General features: G+C 38.4%; 2 protein-coding genes and 1 long non-coding RNA gene across 4 annotated transcripts; all 3 read right to left on the bottom strand.

Annotated features, from left to right (window-relative positions):
- Positions 1-214: 214 nt before the first annotated feature.
- LOC141006710 (uncharacterized) lies at positions 215-970 on the bottom strand. The gene is made up of 3 exons (XR_012179941.1): positions 696-970; positions 536-597; positions 215-454 (listed from the first exon to the last, which is right to left on the bottom strand). It is a non-coding gene; the product is annotated as an uncharacterized lncRNA (long non-coding RNA).
- A 6829-nt stretch (positions 971-7799) lies between these two features.
- Positions 7800-9561, bottom strand: LOC141005636 (uncharacterized). Of its 2 annotated transcripts, XM_073477567.1 has the most exons (5): positions 9351-9561; positions 9138-9248; positions 8280-8432; positions 8120-8181; positions 7800-8038 (listed from the first exon to the last, which is right to left on the bottom strand). In XM_073477567.1, exons 1-5 carry the CDS (start codon positions 9409-9411, stop codon positions 7916-7918), a joined length of 510 nt encoding a protein of 169 aa, XP_073333668.1. In that variant the 5' UTR covers positions 9412-9561; the 3' UTR covers positions 7800-7915. The 2 variants fall into 2 exon arrangements, with proteins under 2 accessions (XP_073333668.1, XP_073333661.1); XM_073477560.1 differs by having other exon boundaries at positions 9138-9561.
- A 5899-nt stretch (positions 9562-15460) lies between these two features.
- LOC141005562 (uncharacterized) lies at positions 15461-17401 on the bottom strand. Its single transcript, XM_073477435.1, has 5 exons — positions 17319-17401; positions 16782-17147; positions 15926-16078; positions 15766-15827; positions 15461-15684 (listed from the first exon to the last, which is right to left on the bottom strand). The coding sequence occupies exons 1-5, from the start codon at positions 17353-17355 to the stop codon at positions 15562-15564; spliced, it is 741 nt and encodes a 246-aa protein (XP_073333536.1). The 5' UTR covers positions 17356-17401; the 3' UTR covers positions 15461-15561.
- Positions 17402-24243: the final 6842 nt, after the last annotated feature.

The raw sequence follows: 24243 nt of genomic DNA, 5'->3' as shown, positions 1-24243 counted from the left end.
TGCAGAGCCCCTTTAAAGAGTAGAAATGCAATTCCAACATTGTAAGTACTGTGTGTCGGAGAAGTAACAAATAACATCCTGATACAACTCTTTCTTACAACAATTATACTGATCCTCTGAGGAGAGCTGACACTAAAGGATAAAGTTTAACCTTTAAAAGAAACACAAGTGCTTTTTACCTTGAAACAAACAAACAACAACAAAAAACCCTGTATTTTATGCATACAAATTTTCTTTATTATCCAGTTCTTCCGCTTTAAATGGGGACAATTAGTTTTATAATTCTTTATCAATCATCATTATACTCTTTTTTTCTTTTGTTTTAGGCCCTCTACATCCTGGAAGTGTTGATGGCAGAATAGGTGCTGAAGTCAGAACTCTGACTTCTCTTCTTCTTCTTTGGTCTCTGTGATGGCTGACGGATTTCCAGTGCAGCGTAACACACATCTTCAACCTAAGATTTGATATTTGTTTACAATCCTGATCACGCTGTTGTTTAATGCCATGGTGCATTATGTTCTACTGTTACACCTACCTGATTTGGTCCTGTTTGATGTCTACTTTCAGGTTTTTGCTCATCAACTTGAGGGCCTTTAGCTGCAGAAATAAATACAGCATCATGGTCAATGAATTATGTGGATTAATTATTCACAAAATGTCTGATATTACTACTTCAAGATTAAAAAGTGAGTTACCTTTCTTTCCACAGAGATGATAAGCCACAAGAGCGGAGATGAGAGAGGAGAGAACAGCAGAAACTGGACACAGAGAAAACAGCAGTCTCCAGCACACATCACAGTCTTGTGCATTCGGGCGGGAAGGCTGACAGTGATCAGTCTCACTCGAGTCTGGAAGAAACACAAAGTTGTGTCGATGAGCTTCAGTTATTTCTGATCTAACTAACATGTCAGAATTAATATACGTTTCTTTTTCATTGTGTTCACCATGGTTTTATGTGTATGTGGACATAAGTGTGATAGCTGGAAAACTCAAGTCTTTGTTGAGCAGAAAATAAAATAAAATCCTGCATTGCCATTATTATGTCTCCTGCCAAGACCGATGCACAGTGTACTGTTGACCCTGCCTTGTTGATAAGACTATTCTCAACTTTGGTCCCATTCCAGTATCTCCTCTGAAGAGATATCTATCCTCATTTGAATAAAGTCTCTGGCTTATTAGATTTTGAGCTCACTCCAGCAATAAGTGCAATATGCAACCTTTAACCCTGTTTGAGCCTGTCCTCTCACATTACAAATGTAAAATTATCCCAAAACTCACTGTGAATAACAATACATAAAGGGTGCATGTTTAAGAACGACTTACAACAATTCAGTTACATGAAGTCCCAGATATGACAAAAATGTATTATATGATAATACACTGTGTTCATGCACAAAATCTTCACATACAGTGAATGGTGAGTGAACTTCGTTGTGGTTCAGCTTTTTCATCATCAATAACTGCACAACATCTGGGCTTCTTACTGAATTAATTTAGTTAAAGGATTACAGATAATTCAGGTACAAAGATAATTCAGACAACAATACTTACTGAGTATGATCCTTGTTCTGACGTTGCCATATCTGTAATCAGTTTTGGGAGCAATTTTATCTTTTTCCACCACTTTTCTCTGTTCAGTTCCACAGTAGTAGAGCCCCTCATCTGATTCAGTGACGTTCATGATTAGCAGGTCATAGGAATTAGAGGAAGTGTTGTTCACAAACTTAAAACGAGGGTACATCCTCAGGAAATCTTCAGCTTTACCTTTTGTAAATTTCATGATAAACGGAGGCTGGTTCTCATGAGAGCAGTTCCTGTACCACATTATGTAAACTCCAAGAGATTTTTTGCAGTCACAGTACAGAGTGATGTTGTCTCCTGGTCGGACTGACACCTCCAACACTGATCCAGTGACCTGATTATGACTGTAAGAAACGACTCCTGGAACACAAACACAATCATAAAAGCAGTTAGAAATGTGCTCAGTGTTACAGGGTCTCACATGACAGCAGGTGCAACACAACAACACTGAGAATGTAGGAATGAACTACTCTCAAAATGGAACCTAAGAATTGTGATTAAATCATCCAAATATTTTATCAAAAGTTTTACCTAAGAGAACGACCAGAAACATGTGCAGCCCGTCCATCTGTGATGATGATGAATGAGAGTTAAAAGACAGTGAAGCGAAACTTTCTCACTGATTTCACAACTTGCGCAAACTTTTCCATTAAAGGAAATATAGGCTGTGATTGGCCAGTCAAGTGGAACATTTCTTCTGTGGTTGTTTTCTATTGGTGTAATGCCACAGTATGTGACATTCTGCTCGTTGATGTTTCCTTTTGATGTAACATAATTAGAGGAGGTGTTATCATTTACATGGTAGCGTTCTGAAAGAGTACTATGTAGAGTAATGCCTTTGAAGGACCTAGTAGTATATTTGGTCTTGGTTATGCCGTCCGCTCTTTAACATTCATGTTGTGAGACTTTAAATTGTAAATGTATTGTTACTATGCAGCCTGTTGCCATTTTCAAAGATGTAACAGGCCAGTCTTTGGTAGCAGCTCTTGGTGAGACAAAAGAGAGTGACTCTTGTTACCAGTGATCACATCGGCTGTAGCTTTTAATTCCTACAAGTAATCATATTAGAATAAGTATATTATCAATACTTACCAAAACATCCTGTGTATGGCTCATGTGTAGATTGTTTGATCTGCCAAACTCAACTTCAACCCTCATCTCTTCCCTAGAGACTTTCCTCCCAAGAAAAATGACATCATTTGTTGTTTCAGAAAATGTCCCAAACACCAAAAGTTAGTATTCTGGAGATCTGATTTTGTGTTCAACCCAAAAGTTAACCCACTGTGACTCCACCCATCGGTTTGTGGACTACTGTTTGGATGCCTTGAGTTTGCATTATGGCCGTCGCCAGCTTTTTAAGTGGCCAGAATAAGTGACCTTATTCAGAGGGTGGAGCTGGGGTGGATATCCTAATTGGATCTCACCAGGGACCCAGGGCACCCCAATCGACACCATGACCACTCTGGAATCACACGCTAATATAATAAAGACTTATTTGAAACTGGCAAGACACATGCAGAGATTTCCACTATGCTGCAACAGATGACACTGAAGTTGGCGTCCAATTCACAGCTTCTTATTGGAATTTGCCAGTCCACCTTAAAAGTGGCATTCTGCCTATAGATGGTGTTGTTCAGTCATTTTCAAGCCAGTTCATGAACTGAAAAATGTAATAAATATGGGGGAGATGAAATGACAATGAATTATACAATGACACGGTCTGTTATTGGTTTACAATCCTAAATTTTGATCATTTTAACTCCAGCATTTTTTTCTTATTGTCCTTGCTTATGGTAAACTGATTTTCTGTCTTTTTTCTATTCCTACCTATTTGCTGTGGATCTACCGGCTCAGTATTAAAAAGTCTCAAGAAACCAATTATCCAATATGACAGGGGACATCACAGGGGGGATCAGAGACCCTAGTAGCAGAGAGAGTGCAGGGGTAGAAGGGTTGTAAAGTTGAATGTGTCTAGATGCTTGACTCATTGATACTTTATCTGGCCGAGGTTTGTACATTAATACATTAATACATTCAGGGCATTTAGCAGACGCTTTTGTCCAAAGTCACAAAAGTATGTAATTCATACATACACTCATAGACTGATGGCGGTGGCTGCCATGAGGTGCCAACCAGCACATCAGGAGCAATTTGGAGTTCACTATCTTGCCCAAGGACACTTCGACATGCAGACCAGGGATATTGAACCAGCGACATTCCGATAACAAGAAGCTGGTTCTACCCCTGACGCACAGCCGCCCCAGGTTATAATCCATGGCCTCGACCATGGCTCAGAAACATCAGAAGCCTAACTGTGCTGTGTATTAATAAATCCATGGCGCTGTCCGAGGTGCTGAAAAAGCAGACAGATTTGTAATTGAGCCTTTTTGTCTCAGTACCACCTGACTTGTGTTGGATATATTATATTCTCTAAACTCTTACATGCTCACTTCTATACTAAACTGTTGCCTTTACAAGATTTCCATTTTTCAGGTTTTTCATTTACATCATCATAAAAATAGATCGGATATAATGGTCACATTAAAGCAGGGGTTCCCAACCACCGGGCCGTGGACCTGTACTGGGTCTTGGGTTGTTCAGTGTCAAGCCGTGAAAACCCAGTAAGAACAACGGGGACTGATGTAATTGCCATATCACAAGGCAAACATTTTTTATTTACATTAAGATGTTCACAAAACTGATTTAATTCACGAAAGTGTGAACATGACAATGAAGACATTTTATTGTTTACCACCCAGGGTTGCCCACAAATTATAGCTCTTGTCTGGTCTGTGTTGTCAGAAAGGTTGGGAATATCATGTATTGCTTCTGTTGTAATCAACCTAAGGGTTGTTAACACATGTGCCGGTCTGTTGTGGCAAAAATCTGATTGTTTTGTTAGTGCTTAAAGATGATATGAGGCCCTTCTCTACTACAAACAGCATCGCCAAAACAATACTATAGTCAAAGACTTTCAAAATCATTTGGACTGGGAGTTTTTTCCACCAGGAATTTCATTTTATGACATTTTTTTCAAGAGCCACTTCTGTGTGGTATTTTTTGGCAGTAACAGAATCCAGTAGCGATGGTAAATTAAAAGATTAATATAAAGCACTGTGTCATCAGTGTGGACTGCTTTGAGTCTACTTTCTTTTTGGGCCTTTTTGTGTTACTACTACTACATATCCACTAGAGGTCAGCAGAGCTTCACCTTGAGATGGTGTTTCTAACTGTTTACAGATTACACCATCCACATCTCCACCTTCTCCGTTTTTCACAGAGAAACTCATGTTGTGTTTTCCAATACACTCATCCTCACTACAAGTGTTTATGAATATGTGTAAAAAATCTAGAGGAATACTTTAATAAGTCAAAATGATATTTTTTTGTCATCCAACACAACACAAGTTATTTGTTTATACCTGAAGGACGCAGATGGTATAATTCAAGCATAACCCCATTGACCATTGTCTCTGCAGGAAACCACACTCTGCATCTGTCTGCAAACAAATCACACTCACATGAAGAGCAACTGAAGCTGATTTTATTGACATCACAGGGTTAGGAAGTGGTCAGCCATTTGACGTAGACTCAGAAATAAGCTGTATATCTAAATGTAGCTGAGGTGGCTGCAGAGCTGCTGGATACTGAACAGGGTTTTGCTCAACTGTAACAACAGACTTTAAAAAAAATACATTTTAAAAAGTGTCCAACCAAATTAGGAACAATGTTTAGAATAAACTTTGATATTTTTGTTAAATCAAACCCAATTCCACAAACACCTTCAGCAGCCTGCAGCTTCGGTCTGTTTGCATGTTAAGCTTTGCAGTGCATGAGGGGCTGTTTGTCACTGTGGGTTTCCTGTAAGCCTTACTGATCATACCTCGAATTGTATCGGACTACTGGCCAAAGATTGTGAGCTGGCAACTAACTTGAGATAAAAACAGGAAATTGCCTGCAAACAGCTTTTGTGTCTTGTTACAGAGACACAACCATCACCACCATTATGAGATGTTACAGATCGATTTTAATCAAGAATCTGAACCTGACACTTTTTGCAATCAGCAACATCAAACAATGTTTTTATAGAGAGGTTAATGTGTACATCTGATCAATTTATACACTGTTATTTAAGTGGGGAGTGAAATAAAACACACATTTTGTCTGTGAAGAATGAAAGAATAAAGGAATTAATTCAGTCGTGAATATTTTTTCATAAATGGAAGAATGGATACACTGTGGTTCATGCATCTAATAGTGTAAATATTGTTGGTTGTTTTTTTCAAATTTGTCTCCATAAAATTGTTATCAATACCAGCACAGTTGAAATTTAACATTGCATTAATTGTTCACAATGATGATTATTATTATTGTTTACATGGAAAAATGTTTCATCTCACCAGATATACAATGCTGAGCACATTGAGCCAAAGCTTTACATGCCTTGTTGACAGGGTAAATATGAATGTTTTCTTGATATATTACTACTGTAATTTGTTTGGTTGGTAACAAATCACTTCCTGATAGCACTTAAGCTAAGAATAAAAGTCTTTGTTTGGTTATACATGCTCCAAGTATAAGTACTAAAGTCAGAAAGTGTTCATCTTCTTCGATTTCTGTGATGCCTGGTGGATATCCAGACAGCGTAACACACAAGATCTAACATTTTTAGTCGAAAACAATGATTATGTACTGATTATAGCCAGAATAGTATGATTTGTTATAATTCACGCAAATCTATTTAGATTTGACACGATTGTTTTATAGATATGCGGATGCTAAGAAAATCATCACCTTACTAACACTGGCATCTGTGTATACAAGCGCATAGTACGTATTCTATGTTGTGGCCACAGATACGACCAAGAGTCAGAAATACGTACATCCAAATGTAGCTGAGGCCGCTGCAGAGGCGCTCAATTCTGACTGAAGATTCTGACACCTTCCAGCACAAGAGTCAGTGACACTCGAGTGAACTCTGAACAATGAAACTGCGCACTGACCTACTGTTTGAATGTCAAGCTCTGTAAAGGTGGGGCTGTTTGTCAATGTGGGTTTCCTGTGAGCTGCTAACATGGTGCCACATGATGTGGCCAAGGTGGGCTTTATTGTCAACACTATATTGTCATGTAACTTCTCACAAACAGAAGTTGGGCATTAAATAAATAAGCTAAGGATGAACATTAAACTGTAGCCATCTTGGCTTCTGTACAGTATGATTACTTTGAGTTTTATCCTCTGCTGCAGCTCCAACATAACAAATACTAAGTTGTATCAAACTCTACTCATGAAGGGGTTGGGGCTGATGGCTAACTCAAGATAAAAACAGGAAATTGCCTGAAAACATTGATCTAACAGCCATCATATCTTGTTACCGACAAGCAGCCATCACAATGGTTATGAAATGTTACGGATCGATTTCAATCAAAAAAGGTGAAGCTGAAGCTGAATTGTAATCAACAACAATAAACTGGTTTTCTAATTGGAGGTTTTTTATTTATTCTTCATTTTTACAGCACATCCATTTTAATCTTTTATTCAATTGGTGTAAGGACATAAAGTGCATGTGATGCATATATTCTGGGAAAGCTGAATGAACTGATATCCACTGTGGCTCATGATAGAACACAGATAGAACAATCTGACCAGTTAAAGGGGCTTTATGTAACAATTTGTAGTATTTTACATGTAATAATCACTTTTTTATTGGCCACGTGTGAGCAGATTGTAATGTGATGTGAAAAATGAAACCTTCTCCGTCTCTCTCTCTCTCTGCTTATACAAGCCTGTAGACGATTTGCTGAAGTTGTTTAATGCTACTGGACGGTGGATTTCTTTGTGAAGGACTCGGATTGGATTTTTTTCGACAGCCCAAAGGATGTGACTTTATGCACATTCTCGAGTGCCTCGTCTCAGTGCCAACAGTAGCCAACGTTCGTTTAGTAATGGAGTTTGCTAACTAGACTAAACTAACGACCAACTTCAAGAACAACACAGAAGTTCTGCAGAGCCCCTTTAAAGAGTAGAAATGCAATTCCAACATTATAAGTACTGTGTGTCGGAGAAGTAACAAATAACATCCTGATACAACTCTTTCTTACAACAATTATACTGATCCTCTGAGGAGAGCTGACACTAAAGGATAAAGTTTAACCTTTAAAAGAAACACAAGTGCTTTTTACCTTGAAACAAACAAACAACAACAAAAAACCCTGTATTTTATGCATACAAATTTTCTTTATTATCCAGTTCTTCCGCTTTAAATGGGGACAATTAGTTTTATAATTCTTTATCAATCATCATTATACTCTTTTTTTGTTTTGTTTTAGGCCCTCTACATCCTGGAAGTGTTGATGGCAGAATAGGTGCTGAAGTCAGAACTCTGACTTCTCTTCTTCTTCTTTGGTCTCTGTGATGGCTGACGGATGTCCAGTGCAGCGTAACACACATCTTCAACCTAAGATTTGATATTTGTTTACAATCCTGATCACGCTGTTGTTTAATGCCATGGTGCATTATGTTCTACTGTTACACCTACCTGATTTGGTCCTGTTTGATGTCTACTTTCAGGTTTTTGCTCATCAACTTGAGGGCCTTTAGCTGCAGAAATAAATACAGCATCATGGTCAATGAATTATGTGGATTAATTATTCACAAAATGTCTGATATTACTACTTCAAGTTTAAAAAGTGAGTTACCTTTCTTTCCACAGAGATGATAAGCCACAAGAGCGGAGATGAGAGAGGAGAGAACAGCAGAAACTGGACACAGAGAAAACAGCAGTCTCCAGCACACATCACAGTCTTGTGCATTCGGGCGGGAAGGCTGACAGTGATCAGTCTCACTCGAGTCTGGAAGAAACACAAAGTTGTGTCGATGAGCTTCAGTTATTTCTGATCTAACTAACATGTCAGAATGAATATACGTTTCTTTTTCATTGTGTTCACCATGGTTTTATGTGTATGTGGACATAAGTGTGATAGCTGGAAAACTCAAGTCTTTGTTGAGCAGAAAATAAAATAAAATCCTGCATTGCCATTATTATGTCTCCTGCCAAGACCGATGCACAGTGTACTGTTGACCCTGCCTTGTTGATAAGACTATTCTCAACTTTGGTCCCATTCCAGTATCTCCTCTGAAGAGATATCTATCCTCATTTGAATAAAGTCTCTGGCTTATTAGATTTTGAGCTCACTCCAGCAATAAGTGCAATATGCAACCTTTAACCCTGTTTGAGCCTGTCCTCTCACATTACAAATGTAAAATTATCCCAAAACTCACTGTGAATAACAATACATAAAGGGTGCATGTTTAAGAACGACTTACAACAATTCAGTTACATGAAGTCCCAGATATGACAAAAATGTATTATATGATAATACACTGTGTTCATGCACAAAATCTTCACATACAGTGAATGGTGAGTGAACTTCGTTGTGGTTCAGCTTTTTCATCATCAATATAAGTGCACAATATCTGGGCTTCTTACTGAATTAATTTAGTTAAAGGATTACAGATAATTCAGGTACAAAGATAATTCAGACAACAATACTTACTGAGTATGATCCTTGTTGTGACGTTGCCATATCTGTAATCAGTTTTGGGAGCAATTTTATCTTTTTCCACCACTTCTGTCTGTTGAGTTCCACAGTAGTAGAGCCCCTCATCTGATTCAGTGACGTTCATGATTAGCAGGTCATAGGAATTAGAGGAAGTGTTGTTCACAAACTTAAAACGAGGGTACATCTTCAGGAAATCTTCAGCTTTACCTTTTGTAAATTTCATGATAAACGGAGGCTGGTTCTCATGAGAGCAGTTCCTGTACCACATTATGTAAACTCCAAGTGATTTTTTGCAGTCACAGTACAGAGTGATGTTGTCTCCTGGTCGGACTGACACCTCCAACACTGATCCAGTGGCCTGATCATGACTGTAAGAAACGACTCCTGGAACACAAACACAATCATAAAAGCAGTTAGAAATGTGCTCAGTGTTACAGGGTCTCACATTACAGCAGGTGCAACACAACAACACTGAGAATGTAGGAATGAACTACTCTCAAAATGGAACCTGAGAATTGTGATTAAATCATCCAAATATTTTATCAAAAGTTTTACCTAAGAGAACGACCAGAAACATGTGCAGCCCGTCCATCTGTGATGATGATGAATGAGAGTTAAGAGACAGTGAAGCGAAACTTTCTCACTGATTTCACAACTTGCGCAAACTTTTCCATTAAAGGAAATATAGGCTGTGATTGGCCAGTCAAGTGGAACATTTCTTCTGTGGTTGTTTTCTATTGGTGTAATGCCACAGTATGTGACATTCTGCTCGTTGATGTTTCCTTTTGATGTAACATAATTAGAGGAGGTGTTATCATTTACATGGTAGCGTTCTGGAAGAGTACTACAGTATGTAGAGTAATGCCTTTGAAGGACCTAGTAGTATATTTGGTCTTGGTTATGCCGTCCGCTCTTTAACATTCATGTTGTGAGACTTTAAATTGTAAATGTATTGTTACTATGCAGCCTGTTGCCATTTTCAAAGATTTAACAGGCCAGTCTTCGATAGCAGCTGTGGGTGAGACAAAAGAGAGTGACTCTTGTTACCAGTGATAATCACATCGGCTGTAGCTTTTAATTCCTACAAGTAATCATATTAGAATAAGTATATTATCAATACTTACTAAAACATCCTGTGTATGGCTCATGTGTAGATTGTTTGATCTGCCAAACTCAACTTCAACCCTCATCTCTTCCCTAGAGACTTTTCTCCCAAGAAAAATGACATCATTTGTTGTTTCAGAAAATGTCCCAAACACCAAAAGTTGGTATTCTGGAGATCTGATTTTGTGTTCAACCCAAAAGTTAACTCACTGTGACTCCACCCATCGGTTTGTGGACTACTGTTTGGATGCCTTGAGTTTGCATTATGGCTGTCGCCAGCTTTTTAAGTGGCCAGAATAAGTGACCTTATTCAGAGGGTGGAGCTGGGGTGGATATCCTAATTGGATCTCACCAGGGACCCAGGGCACCCCAATCGACACCTTGACCACACTGGAATCACACGCTAATATAATAAAGGCTTATTTGAAACTGGCAAGACACATGCAGAGATTTCCACTACGCTGCAACAGACGACACTGAAGTTGGCGTCCGATTCACAGCTTCTTATTGGAATTTGCCAGTCCACCTTAAAAGTGGCGTTCTGCCTATAGATGGTGTTGTTCAGTCATTTTCAAGCCAGTTCATGAACTGAAAAATGTAATAAATATGGGGGAGATGAAATGACAATGAATTATACAATGACATGGTCTGTTATTGGTTTACAATCCTAAATTTTGATCATTTTAACTCCAGCATTTTTTTCTTATTGTTCTTGCTCATAGTAAACTGACTTTCTGTCTTTTTTCTATTCCTACCTATTTGCTGTGGATCTACTGGCTCAGTATTAAAAAGTCTCAAGAAACCAATTATCCAATATGACAGGGGACATCACAGGGGGGATCAGAGACCCTAGTAGCAGAGAGAGTGCAGGGGTAGAAGGGTTGTAAAGTTGAATGTGTCTAGATGCTTGACTCATTGATACTTTTTCTGGCCGAGGTTTGTACATTAATACATTTATACATTCAAGGCATTTAGCAGACGCTTTTGTCCAAAGCCACAAAAGTATGTAATTCATACATACACTCATAGACTGATGGCGGTGGCTGCCATGAGGTGCCAACCAGCACATCAGGAGCAGTTTGGAGTTCACTATCTTGCCCAAGGACACTTCGACATGCAGACCAGGGGAATCAAACCAGCGACATTCCGATAACAAGAAGCTGGTTCTACCCCTGACGCACAGCCGCCCCAGGTTATAATCCATGGCCTCGACCATGGCTCAGAAACATCAGAAGCCTAACTGTGCTGTGTATTAATAAATCCATGGCGCTGTCCGAGGTGCTGAAGTAGCAGACAGATTTGTAATTGAGCCTTTTTGTCTCAGTACCACCTGACTTGTGTTGGATATATTATATTCTCTAAACTCTTACATGCTCACTTCTATACTAAACTGTTGCCTTTACAAGATTTCCATTTTTCAGGTTTTTTACATCACCATAAAAATAAATTGGATATAATGGTCACATTAAAGCAGGGTTTCCCAACCACCGGGCCGTGGACCTGTACTGGGTCTTGGGTTGTTCAGTATCAAGCCTTGAAAACCCAGTAGGAACAAAGTGGACTGATGTAATTGTCATTAATGTACTGCATTGTGTTTTGTTATTTATTTCCTAGAAATGGCAACAATTTTATTACATATCACAAGGCAAACATTTTTTATTTACATTAAGATTTTCACAAAACTGATTTAATTCACGAAAGTGTGAACATGACAATGAAGACATTTTATTGTTTACCACCAAGGGTTGCCCACAAATTATAGCTCTTGTCTGGTCTGTGTTGTCAGAAAGGTTGGGAATATCATGTATTGCTTCTGTTGTAATCAACCTAAGGGTTGCTAACACATGTGCCGGTCTGTTGTGGCAAAAATCTGATTGTTTTGTTAGTGCTTAACGATGATATGAGGCCCTCTCTACTACAAACAGCATCGCCAAAACAATACTATAGTCAAAGACTTTCAAAATCATTTGGACTGGGCGTTTGTTCCACCGGGGATTTCATTTTATGACATTTTTTTCAAGAGCCACTTCTGTGTGGTATTTTTTGGCAGTAACAGAATCCAGTAGCAATGGTAAATTAAAAGATTAATATAAAGCACTGTGTCATCAGTGTGGACTGCTTTGAGTCTACTTTCTTTTTGGGCCTTTTTGTGTTACTACTACTACATATCCACTAGAGGTCAGCAGAGCTTCACCTTGAGATGGTGTTTCTAACTGTTTACAGATTACACCATCCACATCTCCACCTTCTCCGTTTTTCACAGAGAAACTTATGTTGTGTTTTCCAATACACTCATCCTCACTACAAGTGTTTATGAATATGTGTAAAAAATCTAGAGGAATACTTTAATAAGTCAAAATGATATTTTTTTGTCATCCAACACAACACAAGTTATTTGTTTATACCTGAAGGACGGAGATGGTATAATTCAAGCATAACCCCATTGACCATTGTCTCTGCAGGAAACCACACTCTGCATCTGTCTGCAAACAAATCATACTCACATGAAGAGCAACTGAAGCTGATTTTATTGACATCACAGGGTTAGGAAGTGGTCAGCCATTTGACGTAGACTCAGAAATAAGCTGTATATCTAAACGTAGCTGAGGTGGCTGCAGAGCTGCTGGATACTGAACAGGGTTTTGCTCAACTGTAACAACAGACTTTAAAAAAAATACATTTTAAAAAGTGTCCAACCAAATTAGGAACAATGTTTAGAATAAACTTTGATATTTTTGTTAAATCAAACCCAATTCCACAAACACCTTCAGCAGCCTGCAGCTTCGGTCTGTTTGCATGTTAAGCTTTGCAGTGCATGAGGGGCTGTTTGTCACTGTGGGTTTCCTGTAAGCCTTACTGATCATACCTCGAATTGTATCGGACTACTGGCCAAAGATTGTGAGCTGGCAACTAACTTGAGATAAAAACAGGAAATTGCCTGCAAACAGCTTTTGTGTCTTGTTACAGAGACACAACCATCACTACCATTATGAGATGTTACAGATCGATTTTAATCAAGAATCTGAACCTGACACTTTTTGCAATCAGCAACATCAAACAATGTTTTTATAGAGAGGTTAATGTGTACATCTGATCAATTTATACACTGTTATTTAAGTGGGGAGTGAAATAAAACACACATTTTGTCTGTGAAGAATGAAAGAATAAAGGAATTAATTCAGTCGTGAATATTTTTTCATAAATGGAAGAATGGATACACTGTGGTTCATGCATCTAATAGTGTAAATATTGTTGGTTTTTTTTTCAAATTTGTCTCCATAAAATTGTTATCAATACCAGCAGAGTTGAAATTTAACATTGCATTAATTGTTCACAATGATGATTATTATTATTGTTTACATGGAAAAATGTTTCATCTCACCAGATATACAATGCTGAGCACATTGAGCCAAAGCTTTACATGCCTTGTTGACAGGGTAAATATTAATGTTTTCTTGATATATTACTACTGTAATTTGTTTAGTTGGTAACAAATCACTTCCTGATAGCACTTGAGCTAAGAATAAAAGTCTTTGTTTGGTTATACATGCTCCAAGTATAAGTACTAAAGTCAGAAAGTGTTCATCTTCTTCGATTTCTGTGATGCCTGGTGGATATCCAGACAGCGTAACACACAAGATCTAACATTTTTAGTCGAAAACAATGATTATGTACTGATTATAGCCAGAATAGTATGATTTGTTATAATTCACTCAAATCTATTTAGATTTGACACGATTGTTTTATAGATATGCGGATGCTAAGAAAATCATCACCTTACTAACACTGGCATCTGTGTATACAAGCGCATAGTACGTATTCTATGTTGTGGCCACAGATACGACCAAGAGTCAGAAATACGTACATCCAAATGTAGCTGAGGCCGCTGCAGAGGCGCTCAATTCTGACTGAAGATTCTGACACCTTCCAGCACAAGAGTCAGTGACACTCGAGTGAACTCTGAACAATGAAACTGCGCACTGACCTACTGTTTGAATGTCAAGCTCTGTAAAGGTGGGGCTGTTTGTCAATGTGGGTTTCCTGTGAGCTGCTAACATGGTGCCACATGATGTGGCCAAGGTGGGCTTTATTGTCAACACTATATTGTCATGTAACTTCTCACAAACAGAAGTTGGGCATTAAATAAATAAGCTAAGGATGAACATTAAACTGTAGCCATCTTGGCTTCTGTACAGTATGATTACTTTGAGTTTTATCCTCTGCTGCAGCTCCAACATAACAAATACTAAGTTGTATCAAACTCTACTCATGAAGGGGTTGGGGCTGATGGCTAACTCAAGATAAAAACAGGAAATTGCCTGAAAACATTGATCTAACAGCCATCATGTCTTGTTACCGACAAGCAGCCATCACAATGGTTATGAAATGTTACGGATCGATTTCAATCAAAAAAGGTGAAGCTGAAGCTGAATTGTAATCAACAACAATAAACTGGTTTTCTAATTGGAGGTTTTTTATTTATTCTTCATTTTTACAGCACATCCATTTTAATCTTTTATTCAATTGGTGTAAGGACATAAAGTGCATGTGATGCATATATTCTGGGAAAGCTGAATGAACTGATATCCACTGTGGTTCATGATAGAACACAGATAGAACAATCTGACCAGTTAAAGGGGCTTTATGTAACAATTTGTAGTAATTTACATGTAATAATCACTTTTTTATTGGCCACGTGTGAACAGATTGTAATGTGATGTGAAAAATGAAACCTTCTCCGTCTCTCTCTCTCTGCTTATACAAGCCTGTAGACGATTTGCTGAAGTTGTTTAATGCTACTGGATGGTGGATTTCTTTGTGAAGGACTCGGATTGGATTTTTTTCGACAGCCCAAAGGATGTGACTTTATGCATGTTCTCGAGTGCCTCGTCTCAGTGCCAACAGTAGCCAACGTTCGTTTAGTAATGGAGTTTGCTAACTAGACTAAACTAACGACCAACTTCAAGAACAACACAGAAGTTCTGCAGAGCCCCTTTAAAGAGTAGAAATGCAATTCCAACATTATAAGTACTGTGTGTCGGAGAAGTAACAAATAACATCCTGATACAACTCTTTCTTACAACAATTATACTGATCCTCTGAGGAGAGCTGACACTAAAGGATAAAGTTTAACCTTTAAAAGAAACACAAGTGCTTTTTACCTTGAAACAAACAAACAACAACAAAAAACCCTGTATTTTATGCATACAAATTTTCTTTATTATCCAGTTCTGCCGCTTTAAATGGGGACAATTAGTTTTATAATTCTTTATCAATCATCATTATACTCATTTTTTCTTTTGTTTTAGGCCCTCTACATCCTGGAAGTGTTGATGGCAGAATAGGTGCTGAAGTCAGAACTCTGACTTCTCTTCTTCTTCTTTGGTCTCTGTGATGGCTGACGGATGTCCAGTGCAGCGTAACACACATCTTCAACCTAAGATTTGATATTTGTTTACAATCCTGATCACGCTGTTGTTTAATGCCATGGTGCATTATGTTCTACTGTTACACCTACCTGATTTGGTCCTGTTTGATGTCTACTTTCAGGTTTTTGCTCATCAACTTGAGGGCCTTGAGCTGCAGAAATAAATACAGCATCATGGTCAATGAATTATGTGGATTAATTATTCACAAAATGTGTGATATTACTACTTCAAGATTAAAAAGTGAGTTACCTTTCTTTCTACAGAGATGATAAGCCACAAGAGCGGAGATGAGAGAGGAGAGAACAGCAGAAACTGGACACAGAGAAAACAGCAGTCTCCAGCACACATCACAGTCTTGTGCATTCGGGCGGGAAGGCTGACAGTGATCAGTCTCACTCGAGTCTGGAAGAAACACAAAGTTGTGTCGATGAGCTTCAGTTATTTCTGATCTAACTAACATGTCAGAATTAATACACGTTTCTTTTTCATTGTGTTCACCATGGTTTTATGTGTATGTGGACATAAGTGTGATAGCTGGAAAACTCAAGTCTTTGTTGAGCAGAAAATAAAATAAAATCCTGCATTGCCATTATTATGTCTCCTGCCAAGACCGATGCACAGTGTACTGTTGACCCTGCCTTGTTGATAAGACTATTCTCAACTTTGGTCCCATTCCAGTATCTCCTCTGAAGTGATATCTATTCTCATTTGAATAAAGTCTCTGGCTTATTAGATTATTAGCTCACTCCAGCAATAAGTGCAATATGCAACCTTTAACCCTGTTTGAGCCTGTCCTCTCACATTACAAATGTAAAATTATCCCAAAACTCACTGTGAATAACAATACATAAAGGGTGCATGTTTAAGAACGACTTACAACAATTCAGTTACATGAAGTCCCAGATATGACAAAAAAGTATTATATGATAATACACTGTGTTCATGTACAAAATTCTCACATACAGTGAATGGTGAGTGAACTTCGTTGTGGTTCAGCTTTTTCATCATCAATAAGTGCACAACATCTGGGCTTCTTACTGTATGAATTTAGTCAAAGGATTACAGATATTTCAGGTACAAAGATAATTCAGACAACAATACTTACTGAGTATGATCCTTGTTGTGACGTTGCCATATCTGTAATCAGTTTTGGGAGCAATTTTATCTTTTTCCACCACTTCTGTCTGTTGAGTTCCACAGTAGTAGAGCCCCTCATCTGATTCAGTGACGTTCATGATCAGCAGGTCATAGGAATCAGAGGAAGTGTTGTCCACAAACTTAAAATGAGTTTTAAAATTTGTAATTCTAAGGATAAACGGAGGCTGGTTCTCATGAGAGCAGTTCCTGTACCACATTATGTAAACTCCAAGTGATTTTTTGCAGTCACAGTACAGAGTGATGTTGTCTCCTGGTCGGACTGACACCTCCAACACTGATCCAGTGACCTGATCATGACTGTAAGAAACGACTCCTGGAACACAAACACAATCATAAAAGCAGTTAGAAATGTGCTCAGTATTACAGGATCTCACATTACAGCAGGTGCAACACAACAACACTGAGAATGTAGGAATGAACTACTCTCAAAATGGAACCTAAGAATTGTGATTAAATCATCCAAATATTTCATCAAAAGATTTACCTAAGAGAACGACCAGAAACATGTGCAGCCCGTCCATCTGTGATGATGATGAATGAGAGTTAAAAGACAGTGAAGCGAAACTTTCTCACAGATAACACCACTTGCGCAAACTTTTCCATTAAAGGAAATATAGGCGGTGATTGGCCAGTCAAGTGGAACATTTCTTCTGTGGTTGTTTTCTATTGGTGTAATGCCACAGTATGTGACATTCTGCTCGTGGATGTTTCCTTGTGATAATTAGAGGAGGTGTTATCATTTACATGATAGCGCTCTGAAAGAGTACTACGTAGAGTAATGTCTCTGAAGGACCTAGAGGCCAGTCTTCGGTAGCAGCTGTTGGTGAAACAAAAGAGAGTGACTCTTGTTACCAGTGATAATCACATTGGCTGTGGCTTTTAATTTCTACAAGTAATCATATTAGAATAAGTATTGTTTGATCTGCCAAAGTGAACTTCAACCCTCATCTCTTCCCTAGAGACTTTCCTCCCAAGAAAAACGATCATTTGTTGTTTCAGAAAATGTCCCAAGACACCAAAACTTGGTATTCTGGCGATCTGATTTTGTGTTCAACCCAAGAGTCAACCCACTGTGACTCCACCCATCGGTTTGTGGACTACTGTTTGGATGCCTTGAGTTTGCATTATGGCCGTCGTCATCTTTTTAGAGGCAGAAGTGACCTTATTCAGAGGACCACAGGTTACGAAATTAATATTTTGGAGAGGACTTGAAACAAGCAGTTAAGACCATAAACTCATTAGGAAACTGTTTACTGAGGTAATTAATCTAGTGAGAAGGAGAATCCATTCATCATTCGTTCTTTTAATATTCAATACGGAAACCAAAATCGGAAAATGAAAAAACAATTTGTTATTTCGTTATTCGTTTATGAATCTGACACCAAAAACAAATAACGATTTGTTTTTTCATACTTCAATCTTCTGCTCAGATCAAAATTAGGGAAATGAAAAAACAGGCCGGACTTGATTTTCAATGAATGATTCAATGAATCAACACCTTGACCACACTGGAACCACATGTTAGTATAATAAAGACTTATTTGAAACTGGCAAGACACATGCAGAGATTTCCACTACACTGCAACAGACGACACTGAAGTTGGCGTCCGATTCACAGCTTCTTATTGGAATTTCCCAGTCCACCTTAAAAGTGGCATTCTGCCTATAGATGGTGTTGTTCAGTTATTTTCAAGCCAGTTCATGAACTGAAAAATGTAATAAATATGGGGGAGATGAAATGACAATGAATTATACAATGACACGGTCTGTAATTGGTTGACAATTCTAAGTTTTGATCATTTTAACTCTAGCATTTTTTTCTTGTTGTCCTTGCTCATGGTAAACTGATTTTCAGTCTTAGTTCTATTCCCACTTATTTGCTGTGGATCTGCCTGCTCAGTATTAAAAAGTCTCAAGAAACCAATACTCCAATATGACAGAGTTATGAAAAAACAAATCGTTTTTTCATTTTCCCATTTTGGTTTCCCTATTGAATATTAAAAGAACGAATGATACACGGATTAAGGAGGGTTTTTTCCTCATAAGCTTATATGCAATTGGAGTTCATTTTGAAACCAGGAGTCTCCCCCTGCTGGCCATTAGAAAGAATGCAGATTTAAGGCACTTCCACTGACGATGCTTCACGATTACTCCCAGAGTCCACCGGGCCCGTCTCCGCCGTGGCAGTTCTAGACAATGCTTGCATTTCCACCAGCTGCGCATGTTTCAGCAGCGTCCCAAAAGCAGCTCTTCGCTCTGCTCCTCAAAGAATATGCACAGAGTCTATTTTTGACAGAAGTGGACTGCAGCCGCGCCACCAGTTAGATCGAGCCAGACAGGAAGTCAGACAGCGGAATGACATAGTGCATCCAGTCAATATCTAAAACAAAACACCCCGTGCTGACTTAGGATCAACAGCACAACAAAGTCAGAAATCTTAACAATAAACACACTTATAAAGATAAATAACAAAAAGATTTAAATACTTAGAGTACTCACCCATGGTAGAAGCACAAAAATCAAGGAAAAATGACAAAATCAAAACAATCTGAGCAAGTCATCAAAATCAGGCATGACGATCCGGTTCTGAAACGCTCCCAGTTGGATATGAGGCCGTGTGTCGGACGGTACAAAACAGTGTCGGACACGGCAGGTAACAAGACGAGACATGCCCCAGTGGGATCAAGGGGTTCAAAAAATCTCCGTACATATTTTATACAGTCAACAGTCCAACAAATGTGAAAAGTTTGTCTACACTCTTTCTGATAGCACACACAGTGTCATCTCACAGGATATCTGCTTGATGAGGTGAGATGTCCTGAAGTGTCAAAGCTCGTTATGAAGTGTTTTGTAGCAACCAAAATACTCTTTTCACTGGGGCACAAACTTTAGTTTACCACTAACAATGTATTGAACCCACTGATGTTTTACAAACAATACTGAACACATATAAGCTGTTCAGTGGTATCATAATGGGAACATCTGCCCTTGATGAAGGTAGATTTGTTTTTCTGTCTACTGTGGTTAGAACACTAAGTTATTTTTATACTAAGGTACATGACACTGTTTCCAGGTCAGCCTGCTGCCACCGTTTGACAAACTTACACACTTTACAGACCTCAGTGACTATAGATCATCTACATAGCCCATGAGCAAACATTGTTCCCCCCACTGAACTCAGCAAATACATTCGACAAGGATCTTCAGACAATTTAAAAGATTGATTATAATGTATTAATCCCTTCTTTGAAAGGACCAAATCAGATTTTCCATTTGAGATCCACAATGACAACCTGTCATTATATAGAGGTTTTTTACCTCCATTCAGAGGTTTTGTTGAGTTTGAGTGGAAATGTTTCAGATTAAAGGATCAAAGTTTTGGACCAGATAGATTTAAGGTATAATCTTGTACATAGTTGAAGAGCTTTTGTGTTTATGTCAATCAATCATACTAAAATACTAACTACTGGCCACTTACTGTGTTTTAAAAACTGATGGCAGGTGCCTGTATTTATATGTCATAATAGAGTACAAACAAAATCAACTAATTTTCACAGAAAAATCATATTTTGATGACTGCACACAAATTACAACTTTCTTTTTTTCCCTTAAACATGCACCCCAATAATGTTACTGTTTATACACTACTCACTGGTTATAGCAAATATACTTTGAAAGAAATACCACTTGGTTTATATCCTTCATCAACATAATGAGTGTTTTAATTAATGTCTTTGCCAAGTCACAAAATGTTCATACGGAACATATTTGAAAAACCTTCACTTAAACCTTCTATTTAATTGGTTTTCCCTACAAAAGACACTATAGCTACCACCACCACACTTTAAACCATCATAAGTCCAATCGTAATCAGCTGTATTGAGTTGTCTGTTGTTGTGAACAATCATAAACATATGGGAAACCCTTTCCTCTTTACCATATATCCCATATGTGAGCATGACAATAAAGAGCCTATTAAAAAGGCAATACTGTCTTGTGTTTTGTACATTCGACTACCCACCCTGACCAGTGTGGTACAAGAGCGTAACACTTCCTGGAAAAAACATTGCAGCTGAACTTAAACCATCCGGAAATGACATTACAATAAACCAACAAAGGTGAAGCATGTGCAATACGTGTTATTGTGTGATTATGCAGTCCTACCAGATTGCCTCTTTCCCTTTACAGCAATTGGTTTTGATTGACTAAATTCTCAGTCCACAGCCTCACTGTTGTATCTTTCAGTCTATTCTGAACTAGTGATCTACATTAGTGGCTGTGATTCAAATACATCCGCTGACCAAACATTGAGGCCTCACAAAACTGGGACACACAGATGACACTATTGGCCACACTCCAAACACAAATGCCTTTAATGAGGCTCTGTGTTAACATAATAGACAACTGGGTATATGGATTCACAAAGTCAATGTTTTGCAGTTGGACATGAAAACACACCAGAATCATTTCACCAACATCTTTTATGGATCTGAAAACCAAGGCTGCCAAGTCCAAAGCAATTGACTTGGCAGCTTATTTACCGGATTGGCAGTTCATTTTTGGTTACACCTGGTCCCCCTGCAATAATGGATGGTGAAAAACATAATACATGGACCAGTTCAAATCTTAGAATATGTCCTATTTCCTCTTTAAAACACAATGCCCTGAACTGCCTGCTGGGAACCTGAAACCAAATTATTTGGTTTAGTTAATCTCTTAAATGAAAATAGTCATCAAGCCAGTTGTATAACGTCTGCCTTCAGACACACTCCACTATCACACTGCTTGTGTTCTGCTCATAGCCTTATTTAAAGCTAAAATAATATGTGAATATCTGAATGGGAGCTGAAAGTGTGACTGTTCCTTGACTAACAGTAAGTAGTAGAGTATCATGCAGAGTTTGTTTCCAAAAAAATGAGACTTGAACTGCAGTCCAAGGGGAGTGGTAAACAGAAATGGTGTGTGACAGAGTGGCGCCTGAAGACTTATTAGACGCTGATTAAAATGAACTAAACTGGGCTGAAAAATTAACACAACTAAAATGCAAGACAGGCTGGAAAGGAAGCTTTTCAAAACTGCTTATTTCTCAGTGTCTGTGTGTGTCTTGGGCCTGGCTGTGTGTTTCTGCAAGTTCATGTGCATTTATTTTCACAATGCTGTTGCTATGTGTGCTGGCACAGATGTTATCCAGAGGATTTTCAGCTTTACTGTTTTCAGCTCAAGCCCCTCTGCAGCATTGAGGGAGGGGCCGGGGCCTGCAGAAACCACAACTGTTTCCATCCACTTGTCAAACGTCAACCGCTTGATCACCCACAGCAGCCCTGTGTTAGTGTGTGCATACACATGTGTGAGTGTGTCTGTGTTTTTGTATTTGCTGCTGCAACTACAACAACACAGGAAACAGTGCACTCTGGCCTTCAGGGCCGTGTAAACATGCATTGTGTTTGAAACATGTAGATCATTACTGACAGAATGGCTGTCTTTTAATAGTAGGTTAATAATGTTGGTTTTACTGTTGTGCATTTTATTTATTTATTTTATTTGACCTTTATTTAACCAGGATGGTCTCTCGAGACTGCAGTCATTTTTTGAGAGTCTCTGTTTAAATGCTGGTTCAGAAAAAATAATTGTGCTGCCATTTTGTCAAAGGCAATAAATTAGGAAAGCAAAAGAAAGATCATTAGTAGCACACCATTTCCTTATTAAGCCATTCATTAAAGTATGGAAAACAAAGCACCTGTCCATTTCTATCATTAGAAAAAGTCTATACGGTGATGTTTCAAAGCATTTGAGGTCACTAGTATCTGTGGTTTCATTTTTTTGCAGATCGCTTAAAGAATATGGAGCCGCCCACATGAGGGCTCTTTAACAGTACCAATCTCCATAAGAGGCCTTGCCAGACAAGAGCAGGGAGTCCTGAGATGACAACTTTTAGTCACTAGTGTAGCGACATACGAATTGAGATGTTAGGGAAGGTGCTTAGGGACACTCTTATAAATGCAGAAGCAACGGAGGTGGACTTGTCTGCGTATATTTAAAGTAGAAATAGACACATTTCCCCTCTAGTGTTTCCAGGTGGTATTATTGTTGCTACTACTGATGCAAAGACAACTGGATCCCTTTCCGTTTTCCTCAGAGCAGCAGCTGTCAATAAGACAGGACAAAATGTGAGTTTACTCATCCATTTAGTCTAAAATATAGACATGACAGCAGATGATGCCAGGCTGCCAGCCTGTCTTGATTGCCAGTCAGCCTTCATTTTTCCAGGAGATTTCATGACAAGCAAAACTGCAAAGTGAAAGTAAGGTTCATATAGAACTAATCTAAACGTTGATGGTGTCATTATTCAATAGCCATTACTTTGTGCAAACAACATTTACTTCATAATCATATGTTAAAGCAAAAAAACTTGATGGTAAATGTGAAGCTAAAGGACTAACTGTCACCAATCAGGAAACAAAGGTATTTAAAGCACAAGGTTTGGTGCATGCTCTTTGTTTGTTGAACTGCTTGTATTTTACATGTGTGCCTTTATGTGCAGAGCATTAGTAAATATGCAGGTAAGACTTGAGTATTTGTCTTTGTGAAAGTAGGATTTTCTGGACAAAAGCTGCATTTCTATTTTTGCTCACCGACTCACTTTTATGTGTAAATGTGGTGTGTGTGTGTGTGTGTGTGTGTGTGCGCGCGCGCGTGTGTGTATAGGTGTGTGTGTGTGTGTGTAATCTGTGCATTTGTCTGTACACAGTTCCTGTGTGTAGAATACCTGAACGGATGTTTATATCCCCAATGACATACACAAGGTCAGCAATATCCTGCACTAAAGCAGCTGCTAATGTAACTTCAACTGCCAGCTCTCAAGCTTGTGTTTCCTAACAGTGTCACTAGATGGCGATGTGGCTGTTTATTGAGGCCATTAGAGACAAACGACCTGTTTAGTGCATCTATTATGGACTCATTGTGTTCATCTCCATTTAGCACTGTACAGTGTTATTTGTAGCCCTATAGCCATTAGTGTATATTAATTGTATTTAAGTGGTGAAAATTTGCTTTGTGCAGCTAATACTAGTATTTTGAGGAGGTATAAAAAAAACACTGTTTCTTTGTTGTTTTTTACCGCATTATGGCAAAAAAAAAAGAAAAGCGGGCTTAATTACAGCCTTTATTTTGTATTTTCTACTCTGTGATTACACACAGTTGCGCTATGCCTCCCTTGTTTTTTGAATACACTGAAAATTCACACAGTAATAGCACTTGCAGTAAAATTATAAACACATCAAACACACACATCTAAATGTAAATATTCACCTCTTCAGTTATCGCAGACTTGAAACCAGTATCCCATAATCTGTGATGAAGAGACATATGCAATTACTGACAATGTGGCAACCTTGAAACGCAGAGAAAGA

Source organism: Pagrus major, chromosome 1 (assembly GCF_040436345.1).
Source record: "Pagrus major chromosome 1, Pma_NU_1.0".
NCBI lineage: Eukaryota > Metazoa > Chordata > Actinopteri > Spariformes > Sparidae > Pagrus > Pagrus major.
This window is presented reverse-complemented; position numbering and strand designations above follow the sequence as displayed.